This window comes from Lissotriton vulgaris, chromosome 12 (assembly GCF_964263255.1).
Source record: "Lissotriton vulgaris chromosome 12, aLisVul1.2, whole genome shotgun sequence".
NCBI classification, from domain to species: domain Eukaryota; kingdom Metazoa; phylum Chordata; class Amphibia; order Caudata; family Salamandridae; genus Lissotriton; species Lissotriton vulgaris.
This window is the reverse complement of record NC_141700.1, coordinates 575,262,131-575,279,494: the sequence shown is the minus strand read 5'-3', so window position 1 is coordinate 575,279,494 and position 17,364 is coordinate 575,262,131. Positions and strand designations below refer to the sequence as shown.

The 17,364-nt window shown below is 42.8% G+C and overlaps 1 protein-coding gene across 3 annotated transcripts in view; it reads left to right on the top strand.

The window, feature by feature from the left end:
* The window catches only part of LOC147677778 (fatty acyl-CoA hydrolase precursor, medium chain-like), a 356,692-nt gene that overhangs the window by 120,254 nt on the left and 219,074 nt on the right, over positions 1 to 17,364 (top strand). For all 3 annotated transcript variants that reach the window (XM_086945437.1, XM_086945438.1, XM_086945436.1), the window contains one exon: positions 17,169 to 17,302. In XM_086945437.1, coding sequence (XP_086801563.1) covers positions 17,169 to 17,302 — 134 coding nt within the window. The remainder of the gene's footprint in view (positions 1 to 17,168; positions 17,303 to 17,364) is intronic.

Genomic DNA, 17,364 nt, shown 5'->3' with positions numbered 1-17,364 from the left:
ATATTTACCCATGGAGTGCCTGACTTCCGGTTGTGGCTTTACCATGGATACCTTACCCTTTTTTTAAAAAAAACAATCAGACTATAAGTGCTGAACATTTAAAATAGTGCCTTGATGTTCATGCACAAAAATGGTCAATGGGACAGAGTACTCTGTTTATTTGGCGAAAGGGGGTGTTTTGTGTGGAACTTAATTAAATAATCAATTTAAACATAATAGTCCATCCCCTTATGTATTCACAGAGTATAACTTAATTTTATGGTTTAAATTGTAGTATGTATTGCCTCAATTTTCCAGTCTTCGAGATTGTGTTGCGTTAACTGCATTTCTGTGTCCTATAGGTGGATCTAACCGCAGTGTGTCATTTCTGTCATTTCGTTTAGGCCATTTTCAATTGTACCCAAGTACATAATTGTGTTAGCTTCTACTCTTGAAAGGGTGCTGTCAATGTTTGTGCCCGTAATCTGTTTGAGAACCCTCCATCCTATATCATTTGGGCCATGTCCTTTATCGATACAATGTGATACCATAGGTGGATTTGGGGATTTACAGCTTATTTTGGACCGTAGTTATGTTATTCTTTTCTTGATTGGTTGTGTCGTCTTCCCGATGTATGCTTTTGAGCATGGACAAAGTACACAGTAGATTACGTTATGCGTATTACAATTTGTGAACTCCTCATGTTTGACATATTTGTTGCCATATCTGAATTCAGTGCCTTCTATTGTGCTTTCACATGATACACAGTTTCCTCATCTCCTATGTCCTTTTTTTGGCGGGGAGATAACATTGTTCTTAATGATTTTGTTTCTGTTTTTTCAATGGTGTTTGCACATAAGCAATTTGTGGTCTCCCCCAATGAAGGTCGAAACGCATTGGCATTCTACAAGGCATTCTATAATTGAGAGGTTCAGAGTAAATACGGACATAAAATATACTCAATTGAGAACTTTTTTTGAGAACTCAAATTCTAATCTCTGAGTCTTTCAAATGGAGTATAAAATTGTCTCTGACCTCCATAGGACCTCGAGTAAAGTCTTAGTTGAGGACCCAATGAGGAAAGGTTCCAACAGTGATAAAGAATGTGTAGGGTAAAAATTGTTCTTGAAAAAGAGAATATGTAAATACACGTATATGTTTCAGATGCAATCAAAATTGTATGTTGTTGTTTTTTGCATTTTTTGTACTGTATATCTGTAAGTATTGTAAAGATAGCTACACTTGCAACACAATGCTAAAGGTATTTAAAAATATATTTCGTTTAAGGAATCTAAAAATAGATAACAAATATATGAAAATTTTTTTAAAGCCCATAGTTAATAAAAAGGAAAATGAGGCAAAAGTAATAGTTTGATTCATGGTTTCAGGGGTATTCTACTTATATTTACATATATTTTGATTCCTTCCCCTGAATTCCCTAACAGAATCACTCCCCTATCGTTCAAATTCTATTTGGGATATCTGGTCACGCTGGACTGGGACAAAGTAAAAAGTTCAGGCTGACCGGGATGGAGCGTGTGCCAGTTACAGGGACCCAGTGATGTCCACTGAACTAATGTTGCTTAATCATCACTGCGTTGACGACAAAGATGCGGAGTGCAATCAAAGCAATGCATCGATGTCGATCTACGCAGTATGGGCAATGAGCTGGTCCTGATCTGCATAGCAGCGGTGATGCGTCGGCTCCAATGAGCGAAGAGCTGCAATGTGGACAGTTGACTTCATCGTTGAGGATGACAATGACTGAGATTTCGAACACCTTGTGCCGGGCAGAGCATTGCGCAGTGGTGGTCCTGAAGGCGATGCTTCAGGGCCAATCCAGATAGAAGAGGTTCTGGGCCAGTTATGGTCCATGCAGCAGGAGCCATGCCCCTATTCTAATCCACCCAATGGGGCAATGTGTTGGTTCTGATCCACGCAATGGCAGCGATGATATGGTTTGACAGAGGATGCGTGGATTAGATGAAACAAGCACCTTAGGCCCACTTCCAAGGGTCTAAGACTTGGGTGGCACCACTTGGCAGACCATACTCACCGATAGCAGAGTACAGGTGCAGAAGCAGGTAGGTTGGGAGTCTTTTAAGTCCCCGAGACTTAAAACCAGGAGGATAGCCAGCTAGCCTTTGGAGTCACTCTGGGTTCAAGTGATGCATCTGTAGTCCTTCTCACTCTGGCAGGGAAACAGATGACAGCAGGGCAGCACAGGAATACAGGGGTCCAACAAAGCAGCAGTCCAGCTGAGTGGCAGTCCTTCAGCAGCAGAGCATTCCTTCTTCCTGGCAGTCTTCACAGGTACAGAAGTGTACTGAAGTGGTGGTGAAGTGGTGGAACAGAACAATCTACTTGACCCGACACAGCATGGCTTTCTGCCTCGCCACTCGACGGAGACAGCTTCAATTTTAGCTACGGAAGGGATACGGAAGATTGTAAATGCTGGGGGCAGAGCGGTCCTCATCCTCTTGTCGGCTGTGTTCGACACCGTGAATCACACGGTGCTGGTGCAGCGGCTGCAAGAGGTGGGAATAGTGGATACCGCTCTGTCTCTCCTTTCTTCCTTTCTAAAAGGCAGAGAACAGAATACCCACTGGGAAAACCTACAATCTGAAACCTTCCATCTCCCATGTGGTGTCCCGCAGGGATCAGCTCTGTCGCCTACCCTTTTTAATATATATATATATGTCCCCGTTGGCCAATGTTGTAAGAAAACATGGCTTTTCCTTGATCATGTATCCCGATGACTCCCAGCTCACGATATCAGTATCTAAACAACCAGAGCTGGTAGCCGGCAGTTTCCATGCATGTCTGAAAGACAAAATGTCCTGGATGAGCCAAATTTTTGTGAAAATTAATACTGATAAAACAGAGGTTCTCGAGTTGGGCAAGGGACCCTCTCTGTGGAACAACAGTTCGTGGCCAACAGAGGAGGGGGAGTGCCCATGCCCAGTCACCATGGTCAGGAATCTAGGTGTGATCCTTGATGATCAACTTAAACTTTCAGCTCAGGTCAATCAGTTGACCTCTTCTTGCTGTTTCCTCCTGAAAGTACCTAGGAAAATATTCCTGTTCATCTCACAGGTACTCCAAAAGACTGTTGTAGTGGCACTTTTTCTTTCTAAGATTTATTACTGCAACTCATTTTTCGTAGGGATTGACAAAGCGCAGAGTAGTAAGTTGCAATTGTTGCAAAATGCGGCAGCCAGACTGCTTCTTAATATTCCTAAGGGCCATCCTACGTCGGATGCCATCAGGTCCTTACATCGGCTTCCAGTACAGCAACGGGTCGATTTTAAGTCCCTTTGCTTGGAACATAATGCTCTCCATGGAGGAATCTCTGGGGAGATACAGAAACTGTTCTCTAGATATTCACCTACTAGAACACTTAGATCTACCACGCTGGGTCTTGTCTGTGTTCCGAAAATCCGGAAGATAAGGTGGGGTGGCGCTCCCTGTCCTTCTGTGCTGCCAAGCTATGGAACAAGGGGGCATATTATCAAGGGGGTTTATCTCCGCTTTTTTGGCTTTAAAAGCCAAGAAAGCGGAGATAAAATTATCTCCCTATTACCTAGCTGCCGCTAACACCAGTTAGCGACAGCTAGTAGGAGATAACGACCATCTTGGGCCCCACTTTGCATGTCAGTGATATTTATCACTAATGAGATGCAAAGTGGGCGTGCCAAGATGTTAGCGACTGAAAACAGTTGCTAACATCGCTATCTCCTATTACCAACTTTTGGAGATATTCGCGCTAAGCGGGAATATCTCCAAAAGCTAACACCTGCCCTGAGCAGTTCTTAGCCATGTTATCCAATGGGAGGTGGATAACATGGCTAAGAGCATTAGCTCGCTAATGCATGAATATCGCTGACTTTTCAGCGATATTCATGCTTTGCGGCGATTTTTACCGCATTTGCGTTAAACCTTGGTAATACCAAGGTTTATTTGCGGTAAAAATCGCCGCAGCGCTGCGGTAAAGTTTTGTCTCTAACCAAGCAATAGCGATAATTATCGCTATTGCTTGGTAATATGCCCCAAGATGCCATCTACACTTCGACTCCAGCCTAACCTTTGTATGTTTAGAAAAGAGCTGAAAACGTGGCTATTTTCTAGGACAGGGGTCTCCAACCTTTTCTGTAGTGAGAGCTACTTTCGATCAGTGAAAATCGTCGTGAGCTACTAAAGGCGAAGCAACGCGCACATTTTTTCAAGGGACCCCCTTACCCAGCTTCATTGACTTTAAGTCTAATGTCTTTGGAACCCATACTGTGGTTTGAACAAAAAACTTAGAGTTCCCTAGAATATATATTCATGTGGCACATTTTACTCTAGGGCACATGAAACTCTTAAAAAAAGTCTGCTTTATTTCAATGATTCCATAGTACTCATTCCATCTTTTATTAATAAAACATCACAAGTCACCCTCACACTCAAGTAGTACACCCTCCAGTTGAGCCACAAACAAAGCAGAGAGTGTTGAAGGGGAAAGGAAAACACCTGGATGCTGTTATAAACTGAGACAAAGCGCTCTTCCAGGATTAGACTGGGCAGCTGAGTATGGGGTTCTGATCCCAGGAATGGGAGGATGGAGGCTGGTACTGAAGGTGTCTCAGTATTTCCATATTGAGTTTCATGTGCTTTTAAAAACAATACCTTGGAGTACAACACTTATTGAACAGCAGGAGAAACAGGGTGTTCCATGTACCTCACATGCACAGCCTCATGTGTACCTGCTCCCTCCATCTCACATGCGATATCATAAGTTTGTTCCCCATACCCTACATGTAGTCCTCTGTTTGCTCCATGCTCCCCACACGCAAAGCATCATGCCAGCTAGTCCTTGTATTTCAAATGCACAGCCTCATGTATGCCTCCCCGCTTTGCACATGTACAGCCTCTGTACCTGCACCTCACATTCACTGTCATGTAATTTTTTTTCCTGCACCTCACATGCATAGTGTCATCATCATGTGTGCCAGCCCCTCAAGTGCAGCTTCTTAATTGCCCCCTTCCCTGTGCCCCAAATTTGCAGTATCCGTGTGTTCCCTACACCACACATAGGCTCGTGTTTATCTGTCCCTTCACCTCACATACAGAGCTCCCGCTCTCTGCTGCACTTCAAATATTCAGAAATTGTCAGTGTTTTACCGGTCAAGTTAAGGAGGTGAATATAGGCCCTGATAGAGACCCATTTCAATGTGTTTTAAAATATTTCTGGGTCTGGGACACAGAGTGAGCCGGGCCACTGAAAGCTCCGGATATTAATCAAATTAAAGCAGAAACACCACGCGCCTAAGATTAATTCTGAGATCTTCAGGCACTACAATCACTTATCACCCCCTGCGAGGCCTTGGCAAGTGGCATATTAAACCTTTATGTCAGTCGATGTTTACAGGGTACCTGACCTCGTGAACCCTGGCAGTGCCAAATCACCAGAGGGCACCAGCAGACGGAGTGCAGCAAGGCGCAGAGGCTTCTGAGAGACTACAACACTGCCAGAGGAACTCCACGCCATGACACGTCATGTACTGCTGTGGGCCGAGGCGACCATTCTGAGGAAGGGAGGGGTGAGGGTTTAAATCATGCGGGGGAAAAAACTAAAAAATGTCATAAACATTGAAATTTCCAGAAAACACATAACTGCACCAATATAACCCATTGTACATTTGTGCACCGATTTTTCCAATTTGGGAAGCAACCTTCGGATACATTCCCGCGTGGGGGTGCTGCTACAAATAATTCTTATAGACTTGTCTTACGCATGTTTATTTGCTTCTTGAAATACCCACTTCTGTTTTCTGTGCTCCGACGTGGGTTGAGGGCGTCATTGTTTTCAGTGTTTTGGTAAGCGGAGCTGGGGCCTACGTTTGAACCCTCGGCCCCCAGCTGAGGCGCTGAAAAGGCAGGGGTCAGCCACCCTGGCAGCCCGGCCCCAGCTGCAGCGCCCTGGGCTATTCCTAGGTGATGAGGAGGTGAGAAGTGCCCTCTGATGACGCCAGCGGAGCGGGGGCTGAGTGGCTCATTATGGTGTTGTCGCAGGCTCCCCGGGAGCGAGGGCGAGGAGTGGCCTTCCTCTGCCCTGTTGATACCATAACCGCCCCACAGTTGTTTTAGGAATGAGGCTTTAAAATATGGAGTTTGTGAATCCCGTCCTTCTCCGACGCTTCGTGTGATCTTGAACTAAAACATCCCAATGCGGGGACTCTCGCGTTCACCATTGCAAAGCAGCACAGACGTGTCTCCCGGAGGCGGGGGAGGGTTTCCCCTTTAAGGGTGCCTCGTGTTCCCTTTAGCTGCATCCCTCCTCGATGTTCATGATTTGGCGTCAGTGGCCAAATTAGAAATGCCATTGCGAGCTACTCATGGGGCCTCAGCGAGCTACCGGTAGCTCGCGATCGACCGGTTGGAGACCCCTGTTCTAGGATTTAAAATTTTCCTATGACGTTCTGATCTGTGTACCACAATCAGCGGCAAGACGCCTCGGCATTCGAGCGCTTAACAAGAAACAACTCAACTCAACTCAATTCAAAGGTCCATAACTTATACCCAGTTGGGCCTTTTCAAGTGGTGGAGACTTCAAAGACAGACCTTGGAAGTGCAGCGAGTTCCACCATTCCTGCCTGGCTCCAGACTCACTATTGGGGATGATGCGGCCCTTTGTGTGGGGACAGGACACAGCCTATTCATGTGTAAGTGAGGTTGGGTCCAGCTCCTCCCTCCCATCCTCCCAGTATGGCCCATCAAATCACACCTAAGCTTCGATTCTGTTTGGCTGTGTAGGGAGAATACACAAATCCCAGCTGTCAGCCACCCAGACTGATCAGAGACAGGTAGCAGGCATCAAATGGTTAACCTAAGAAAATGTGTTCTTTCTAAAAGTGGTATTTTCCAATTTAAAATCCTACTTCTCTTTAAGTTAGGATTTTAAATTAGGATTCCAGAGACACCAGACTTGGGGGTCTTATTGCTTCACAATTAGAAAATATGCTTATAGAATGTAATAAGATAATCCCAATGTTATCCTATTAGAAATATAGGCCTTGACGTAGTGAAAAATTACTTTGGGAGTTTTTCTCCAGAAGAACATGGAAAATGTAATAGTACCTGTCCTGCCTTTTAAATACATTGCATCCTGCCCCCTTGGTTGCCCAAGGCGAGCCGCTGTAGGCGTGACTGATATGTACACAAAGGGAAGGCTTGGGCCTGGCAAAAAGTTTATTTTGCCCGTTAGACATGACCGGGGAAACATCTTTAACAACAGAGGCTAAACAACGAGATGCCTTTACAACGAAAGTCTTTTCAAACTAATTGTTTTTCCAACGGATATGCTTTTACCACGGATGCCTTTTTCCACAAAAATGTGAGTGCATTTTTCTCATGGTAAATATAAGTATTTTGCCGGTAAGTAGTGAGCATTTAAATATATGTATTTAAATGCTCTCTCATTCTTTTAAACCATAGAAAGTCAGCAGTTAGACTTACCTGAGCTAACTATAACGTATGCCCCCATAATGCATTGCTTATGACCTCACACAGCACCTCACATAGCACTCATGACAGTCAGTGACATCACTGATGTCATCTCAGATTACATCACTGATGACATCATCCAGTGAGTGAAAGTGTTTTGTAAATTTTTCTGACACTTAAAGATATATAGTAAGCTACTGTGTATGTTAAAATATAATGCATTGCTCTGGCAAGTGGTGTCATCCTTCAAATGGACAAGAAGCGGTCAGGCCTTGGGACAGAAGGGATGGGGCTTTTCACTGGGAACCTTAGGAACACAGCCAGCCTAGGACTTTCCCCTGGACATTTTTGTGGGTTCAGACTACAAGGAGCCATTAAAGAAGCATTGATTACCACCAGCATCTGACAAGAAGCACCTTCTGTTTGTCTTAAACTTGAATTGATGTCTCCATCCTTCAGGACTCTGGGGGAACTGTGTAAAATTCGTACTGTGCTACCAATCTTGTCTCTTTTATCAGCACTATATATTCACATGGTTATCCTATCCAAGGCTGTTCATTTGGCATGCACAGGTGCTAGGGACTTTCCAAACTTTAGAAAAAAATATCTCTGGGCCTAATCTGACTAGGCACATAGAATTAATGAACCAAGATATTGGAGGGTGTTTCACAAAGAAAAAGAAGTAAGGACTTGCTCTGATCTAAAAAAAAAGTGATTCTAACCAAAACCTGGTCCTGCCAAAAGTACCTAAGGGTCCTTGCGGTCCATTCGAGTTCCAGATCGAGGGCAAAAGTGCCAGCCAATTGCCTGACCATTGCATTGCCCAGCTTTGTCAGGAGGACCTCCATAGTTGACTTGTGCATACTGTTCCTGGAAGCAGTCCAGTGGCTGACCATGAGACAATACTCACACCATGCTGGGTGAAGGAGCCAGTGAGCACTGGTGAAATTGCAGGGGTTGGAGCCCCACAGTCAGAACAGTTCATTTGGCGATGCGAGACTCACAGGCAATCTTTGCCCCTGGGAGTCCATTCATCTTTCATTTAGCCCCTGGTGAAAGGCACTTGGGAACAGCTACTGTTGTCTACTTGGGATGAATAGGCTTCTAGACTAAACCTCAAGGTTGTTAGCTCTGGCTGTCCTATTAACACATGATTTGCTTTTATTTGCTGAAGTTTTATGCCACTTTTTATTTTTTTTTCTCTTTGAAGGACTCTTTCTTCCAAGAGCCCCCTCCTGCGCTTTCAAGTGGCATACTTGGTGTCCATTGGGACAGTAGGACCCCAAAATGATACCCAGCCATTTGCTCACAAGGGAATACCTCGTGGGACCCCTTTGTTGCAAAACACTGCTAACATTTAGCATCTGATAGTAAAGGCCAGTGACTTCCAAGATTGAGGACCCCTGAGCTCTTCACCCTGAATGTATAACATTACCAAAACTTTGTGTATGCAAAATGGAAGATGGCTGCCTGCCCACACAAATGACAAGCACAGCACATCCTCCTCCCCGAACATGCTGTCAATGTCGAATACAGAAATTGTCCTGCCACAGCAGCTTGCCGCAAATATTGCCTGCATAAATGCTCATAGGTATGGGAACAGCAATACATTTTGGGAGTAGATCCGGCTTGCATCGCCCGTAAGCATCTCTGCCCTTCAAGCCTTCTGGGAGGCAGCTGAGAATCCACATTTGATTACCCACAGTTGGTGAAAGTGTGCAAAACTAGATTCTGCCAGTTTTCATGGTTCACACACTTTTAATGCCATTTTGGATTGGTTTAGTCACATCTCAGTTAGCCAAGTCTGGGATTAAAAGTTGAAGCCCCACTCGAGTAAAGTGAAGTGCTTTGCCATGACATAACCTGAGTGAACCTTCCTGGTGCCCTCCTTGACTATTGGAGCTCAGTACTACCTTTTGCCTCTGGTCTTTTCTGACACTCCTGCAGAAGAAATGATGGAAATCTTCAGGTGAAGGCAAGGTACCCCCGGTAGCAGTAACTGTGCTTGCTAAGCACACTCCATGTACCAAAGGTTGGTTGTTTCTTTGTTTTTAGGTGGATCCCCTGCAACAGCATGGTAACCTCCGGTCTTCTGGTGTGAGTACAGGATAATCACCATCTCTGTGCCTAAGTACCAAGGTGGGGAGGGGTGCACCCAGATGGGCTGTGCTTTAGTCTAGCAACTCATGCAGCTATTTATAGGATCATGTGCTCATAGATGGATCACAACATCCCTTTGTCTGCTCTGTCCTGCGTGACCTGATAGGACCTAATTCTAATTCACTTCAGGCACTAAACAAGGGCTGCATGGCACTATATCGATGTTGATGATGCATACAATAACATCTACACCCACTAAATTGGTTATTCCTACATCACCATTGTAATCAATTACTATTCTTACTGCCACCTATATTTACATTGAATTTTATTTACATTAAATTGTATTGGTTCGATGGGTGCACTGGACGCTATCTTAGGTAGCTTGGTGTTCCCCCTTTAGACCATATATATGCCTCAGGAACCACCTATTCCATGGGGCCCGGCTAGTTATTGGAAGGGAAGGCCTCCTCTCCGGGCCTATTTTGGCCCCTGGGACCCCATCTGTTGGACCCGCCACACTAAGGCTGGGTGCCTTGGTGCCCAACCAGGGCACCCAATGAGCACTATTGGGGACTGCTGGAGAGCCTCAATACCCCTGTGGTCCCTGCCATCTCCCAGATGGATAGCAGGAGTCGGTCCGGGGGAGTGGCAGTCCTAAGGGCCATAAATGGCTCCAGGAGGGGGGCCTTTGTTTTGCATAGACCGGCCCCAGGTAGGAGGTGGTCCCCGGAGCCTTATATGGCCGCTTAACCCCCTCCATGTTTACATTTTGGATTTGGCTGCGGCTAGGTGGTGGTGGACCCACTTCATATTGTTTAGTTTAGCCTTGGGAGGCAGTGTTCCCAGGAGCTACTAAAAGGCCTAGGAGGGGCCCCTACCCCTGTTTTAAAAAAGCCCCAGGGATGGGGTGGAGCTTATCCCCCCTATATATAATATATATGTAGCCTAGGGGAAGTGATAGTTCCCAGGTCTCATTAAAGCTGTAGGAGGTTGGGTCCATGCACCCCCCACCTCCTTTTTTTTTTAAAAAGTCCGGGGAGGTGGTGATCTCAGGACCCGGGGGAGTTGCGCAGCCTCCCTATATTTATATGTAGAACCCAGGGAGGTGGTGGTTCTCAAGGAATAAAATGTACTTGGAGGGGGCCATGTGCACCCCTGCCATTATTTGTCCCAACCGGGGGGGCAGGGGTCCTTCAGTAAAAACAAGCGCGAGAGACCATACTTGTTTTTTTTTATTCATGGTGTTATTCACAAATTTTTGTGAAAATCGCTGTGAATTTTAAAAAATTGTTTTTTTGCCCTGTCGGGGTCCCAGTGGGACCTTAAGACCAAGGCTCGTGGTTAGAATATTCATACCCTGCCCCCTTTTCTTCCTCTTTCTGTGTGCATTTTCCTGGTTGAAGTGTTGCCAGCCAATCAGAGCTCTGCAGATCTCTGCATGAGCTTGCCATTTTTTGTGAAGGATTTGTGACCCTAGGTATACACATTTTTATTTCCTTTAATGTCTCAAAAACTACTGAATGAATTTACATCAAATAACAAAAAGCGTGCTTTCTGGACCAAAGGCTAACATTTAGGCAAATTTGGTGTATTTCCGACCAGCGGTTCAGGCTGTAGGCATGTCTAAAATCTCTATGGGAATTAACATGGGCAACACACTTTGTCCCCCCCTTTTTATGGGCCCTCACTACGCTTTTTTTTGAAAATTTCATGAAGAGTCATCAAAGGGCACCAAAGATATAACCAAGTCAAAAAACGCTTTTTCTATGGAAACTGGGTCTTAACTATAACTACCTACTGGCGACTATCTATCTATCTATCTATCTATCTATCTATCTATCTATCTATCTATCTATCTATCTATCTATCTATCTATCTATCTATCTATCTATCTATCTATCTATCTATCTATCTATCTATCTATCTATCTATCTATCTATCTATCTATCTATCTATCTATCTGTCTGTCTGTCTGTCTGTCTGTCTGTCTGTCTGTCTGTCTGTCTGTCTCTTCACATATTACAATATGCAGATGATATTGTAATAATGGACCAAGCAAAATCGGGTCTCCAACGGGCATTAAGTACGCTTCATATATATAACTCCGCCAAAGTCTGAAAATCAACCAGGCAAAGACGAAGGTACTGGTATTTGGCAGATGCAAGAACAAGAAAAGGCTGGCATGGAACATCGGGCCCGTCAGGATTAACACAACAGTAAAATATAATTACCTGGGAGTCTGGTTCAACCAGACGTCCAGGCCTACAGCTCACCTAGCTGCTTTGCAAGAGACCTACTTGGTCATTTTCTGTCCTACACGAGCACTAATAATCTTTTCACTCTATTCTATGCACGTTACTAGTTGGTAACCCCGCTTTCTGCTTTTCATAAAATTGTGTTTGTATATATTGTATAATGATGAGGAATTTTATAAAATAAATGGTAGAGTTTCTTTTCCTCAACTTTTAAGACCTTTACGAGAACATTGTGTGGTTTGGACATCTGATTATTTTTGGGCTATGTGTTTTCTCTCCTTTTTCCAAAATTCTTCATGACAGGATTCAATCGCATGTGGAATGAAAACTGAGTTGAATTGTGTAAAAAAGTACTAATAACTGTATTTGGAACTAACGTCTAGGACCATTTTTTACTGTAACACTTGATACCCAGGTCCTAGGACTTTTGTTGGGTTACCCCGTATATAATAACGCTTTGCAAAAGAGAGCAGGCGCAATTCCCCCTCCCTGACCCGGCTGAACCAAACTTTGAGCAGTCCCTCTGCAGAAGCCATCTTGAAGGTGACTAAAGCTATTCTACTTCCTGCATTAATCTACAGACACCAGGCATTTCCTGGTGCGTGCTCCTCCAGTCTTGAGCTCGCCCAAATTTCCACCTATAAAAAACTTTTCCATCTGCCAAGTTTTATTTAGCGGGCAAGACTACGATTGGAGCTGGGCCTACAAAGACAATCTCTTCACTGCGAGGCCGACATCCTGAAATATTTCATTAGGACCCTAAAAGCAGGTGATAACACTCTTAAATTCCAGCTAAAAGGAATCCTGTCCAGCCCTAGCCCTGGCAATCCCTGGAATACCGAGATTACAAAGGCCATAAGAGTGTTAGAGATTGACAAGTCATCTCTCCTCTCAGTCACTATTCCATACTCGGCATGGAAAAGCACCATCAATAAGCAAGTTAAACTTATTTCTCAGTCCATGGATCTGCAGGCTCTAAAGGCATCAACCATTCTGCTCCCCTTGAACTCTTCGTATCTTCTTGGGTGTCCACAAGCATACTGCCAGGGAAACTTAAGCAAAGTGGCTCGGAAGAACATAATGTTTATGCGACTTCTAGGCCTGCGCTCGACGGCCTTCAACAAATGGGCCCCAACAAGCGAGTGGGGGGCTTGCAGGCTGCACAAATGCCACTCTGAATCATGGCTGCATCTTCTGTGCTGCTGCCCGGCACTAGCAGTCCCCAGAAGGTCCCTTTTGAAACCCTTGTTCTTAAAATGGGGCGCTAGGACGTGCTGGGAGGCCTCAGCCTTGTGCTTTACCTCTACGGACATTCAAGTGCTCGCAAGGTTTGGAAAATTTGTGAGACTTTTGGACAATCTTCTATTACCTCCCTTAGTTGCCACGCTTCCTCCCCCTCTCCCCAAAGACTCATTACAGACTTTTTCCGTCCTTTGGCCCAGTACTCTCTGTCTTAATTATTTTATCCGGCCAAGCACAGCAAAACGTTCACACAGGCAACCATAACGCTACTCCTCAATAACCATATTGGTCTCTAAGCCTTGAAAATTGTTCTTTAGCCTTGTTTTATTTGATAAATGTGTTAAAAGCTAAATTTTATACCCGTGCTAAAGTAGATTTTGTACAGCAATGGTTTTAAGTAACTGTGCTAAAGTAATAAAACTAAACTGTCTTTCTGTCTGTCTGTCTGTCTGCCTGCCTGTCTGTCTGTCTGTCTGTCTGATCTGATCTGATCTGATCTGATCTTCACAAAAAAGGAAAAGATTACACAGACTTTATAGTTAGGTTCAGATTTAACACGCACAAAATCATAGAAAATCAGATGCTATAGTTAGAGTTATTTCAAGTAACTTTAACTCTTGCCATAAGTTACCTATAACTTGCACCCTCGCCAGGCACAGTTTCTTCATCACTAATTTTACTGCAAATGTTACAGTAATGTTATCAATGATGTCATGAGTGATCAAATGTCTGGGTTAATTAGCAGTGCATGGCGAGGAAATAGTTACTTTACGGTACGAGTTATTGTTATTTGAAATACCTCTAACAGCTGAATTTCTATGATTTTGTGCATGTAAAATCTGAACCTGACTATAACGGCCTTGTAACTTTTGTTTTTTTAAGTTGATTTCCAGGTTTTTTTTTTAACATTAAGTAAGATGCTCATCGCAATGCAGTGGAGGGGAGGTTGGTTACTTTCTTCGATCTTGCTCTCTGAAAATTGAATGAGCGACATAGGCACGATCAACCAGGATATGCTACCTATTTAAAAAATACTTTGATCATACTATCATTCATTACACCAAATGTGGTAAAGTCAGATAATTTAAAACTGTGATCAGATCAGAAAGTGACCATAACCCACAACACATAACCTTTTTCCAAAGAGTAGTTATTTCAACAACTAACAAAGTAGAACAATTGAATGCTTAAGGAAGATCAGTGAAAAGCTCCACATCCTTATTTTAATATAGGCTTCTGCATACAAACTGCAAACAGTAAAGCTATCAATCAGCAATTAAAAGGTTGTTGTGCCAGCAAACTAAATATTTTCAAGACCGAACAATGGGGCTCAATTTCAACCTGCATATCCGGTTTCTTCCACAGTTTAAGTAGGAAATACTTGATGTACCTAACCCCAGAATGTGATGGTCTAAACCAACTGTTTTTAGCCTTTTGACTTTTGTTAACCCTCACTAAATCATTACTGCATTCCGGGGAGTCCTACTGTTTCCTTATTAGAAGCTGGCAACCCCAGCCTAAACAAATTCTAAGATTTGTACTTCAAAAAAATACACAAATACAGAAACAAGTTACACCAAACAAATACTCAAATATTGAAATGTATTTAATTCTCAAGCAAATATAGAAAAAGTTGTAAAATTTCACTTTTTGCTTTTTATTTGTACATACTTTATTAATTGTATTTATTAATTTTAATATTATTTAATTTTGCAAAACAGTTGTGGACCCATAAGTAGTCCTCGTGGACCCCTAGGGTCCTCGGACCACAGATCAAGAACCACTGGCCTAGATGGACAGCCCACTCAAGCAATGAAAGCCATGAAAAGCACATGAAACGCAATGGCTGAAGAGGGCTGATCAAAGCCCACTCCCTTTCTATGCTCCTTTTAACTTCTTTTTGAGGTATGGATGAAAGCTCCATCAACAGACAGCTAGAGATGGCAGTAGCAAGACCCAACAAAAGTGTAACAATTGAGCCCAACTTGTTATCACAATTTCATTGGAATAGTGTAACAACACAATTTGAGTGATAGGTTCATTCATTTCAAAGAGACTGCACAATTGTGTGTCACGCATGGTGATGGATGCTAGGAAAAGAAAGGGTAACCTTATACACCTAAGGAAATCAGGGTACAGCCAATAATAAAAGACAGAAGATTCCACAGTATAAATAATTGAAATTCTTTTTAACAAATGACAATGACGTTGAGCACCAGCTTCATTTACAAACTCCTTAATCTCAAGCATAAGAACAGTCCACACTTCAAAGTTTCTTTATACAAAGTGATTTCTTCAAAATACGTGAATTTTAATAAAACATTTATGAGGATTCATGCATATTTGGAGAGCACATTACATACTAAAAGATTTCTTAAACGAGGAAAGAATCATATTTGAGTTGAGCATTCGAGACCTCTTATATATACTTTAGTATATACTTATATGTGTAACTGCTTTGTGTGCTCTGGCGATCAGCCCTAGGACTTGTCTGCATCTGCATAGTGACCTTTATTTCTGTTCAACTGCCTCTATTTAACTGTCTTGATAGAAAACGACCAGGAGAGGTCAGTAAAATACCAGAATTGGTTTCTGCTTAGGGACTTTCTTTTTTTAATTTTTCTGGCAACTGCCTCTTTTTAACTTTCTTGATATATAACGACAAGCAGAGGTCAGTAAAATACCAGAATCAATTTAGCATTCTCTAGATTGCACTCCATTGAAATTGTCTTCCACGAGCACCCAAAGACAATAATATTTTTTTCAAATCTTGGATTTTCAGTGATATGACCAGTGAAGGCCTTGATTTTATATTAAAAACAGAGCTTTGGACAGCACCATTTCCCGCTGAAAGGCAATATTCCTCTCCATGTGTTCCCATACCTTGTGTGTCACGCAGTTTGCTGCTTATTTTCCCTTCATGTTAAAGGGCCAGATGTAGGAAGCCTAATACCGGTCGGTAACGGCCAAAATTACTGAATTTCGGTTGTTACCGACCGGTATTAGGTTTTTCTGATGTAGGGGCCTCATCTTAGTATTCAGTAATTTACTGAATCTGTAATTTAAGGAATCAGTAAATTACCAAATTCTTAAATACCGATTTGGTAAATTACCGAATTCTTAATGTAGGGAGCACTTAAATGAGTGCTTTTCCCATGTTAGGATTCGTTATTTACCACCAACTACAAGTTGGTGGTAAATAACAAAAAGCCCCCAAAAAGCAATTTCATGCAATTTATTTCATTGCCATGTGGCAGACATACATGCCCTTAGGGCATGTATGTGTGCCACATGTGCACCCATACACAATTGAGGGGTGCAACAGGATGTCAAAGTGACACCCTCCCACCCTTCAATGTTTTCCCCCTTTTACCGAATCGGTATTTACTGATTCGGTAATTCCCATTCATTCCTATCAACCTTAAGGCTCATAGGAATGAATGGGGAATACCGAATCGATAAATACCGATTCGGTATTTACCGACTCGGTATTCCCCATTCATACCGATTCGGTATTTACCGAATTTTACCGATTTGTTAAAATTTAACTAAAGGATACCTACATAGCATTTACCGATTCTAAAATACCGAATCGGTGAAATTCGGTATTTTAGAATCGGTAAATGCTGATTATCTACATCTGGCCCTAGATGTTTCAGCACTCAGGCTAATGTGATCCATTGCTAAATAGATAGAAGGTCCCAAAGGCGAGAACGATTGCATTGCAAATGCTTGTTATATTATAGGTCTGACACAAGTGGATAGACGTTTTGATCCACCTGCACAGTAAATGTCTTACTGTGGTCATGGTAAAACTAGAGATAATAACAATGCTTTCAATTGCTTTAACATGTTTTGCTTAGTTACTGCAAAAATTATGAATATTAAACATCTACACAAATAACCCATTTAAATGTTTTAAGTAAGTACTGTTCTTAGTGAGTCATGAAAAGATTTGCATATGTACACGTAGAAGTCTCTATGATCTGAAATAAATGTCCCTTTTAAAGTTGATGATGTTGTGTATGAGGCTAAATGGAAAACACGATTGCTAAATGTGAATTGGCCAACATTCCTAGGATGAATATTTGCTCTTCTTTTCAGGTGATGGTGTTTATCCATGGAGGTGGTTTAGTATTGGGAGGGGCTTCGATGTATGATGGCTCCGCTATATCCGCCTATGGAAACATGGTTGTAGTCATAATTCAGTATCGACTCGGCACCCTTGGATTTTTCAGGTAAGTTGTGGTTTTAGCAACACATATTAAATACTTTGCCACTCAGATTTTTTGGTCAGTGA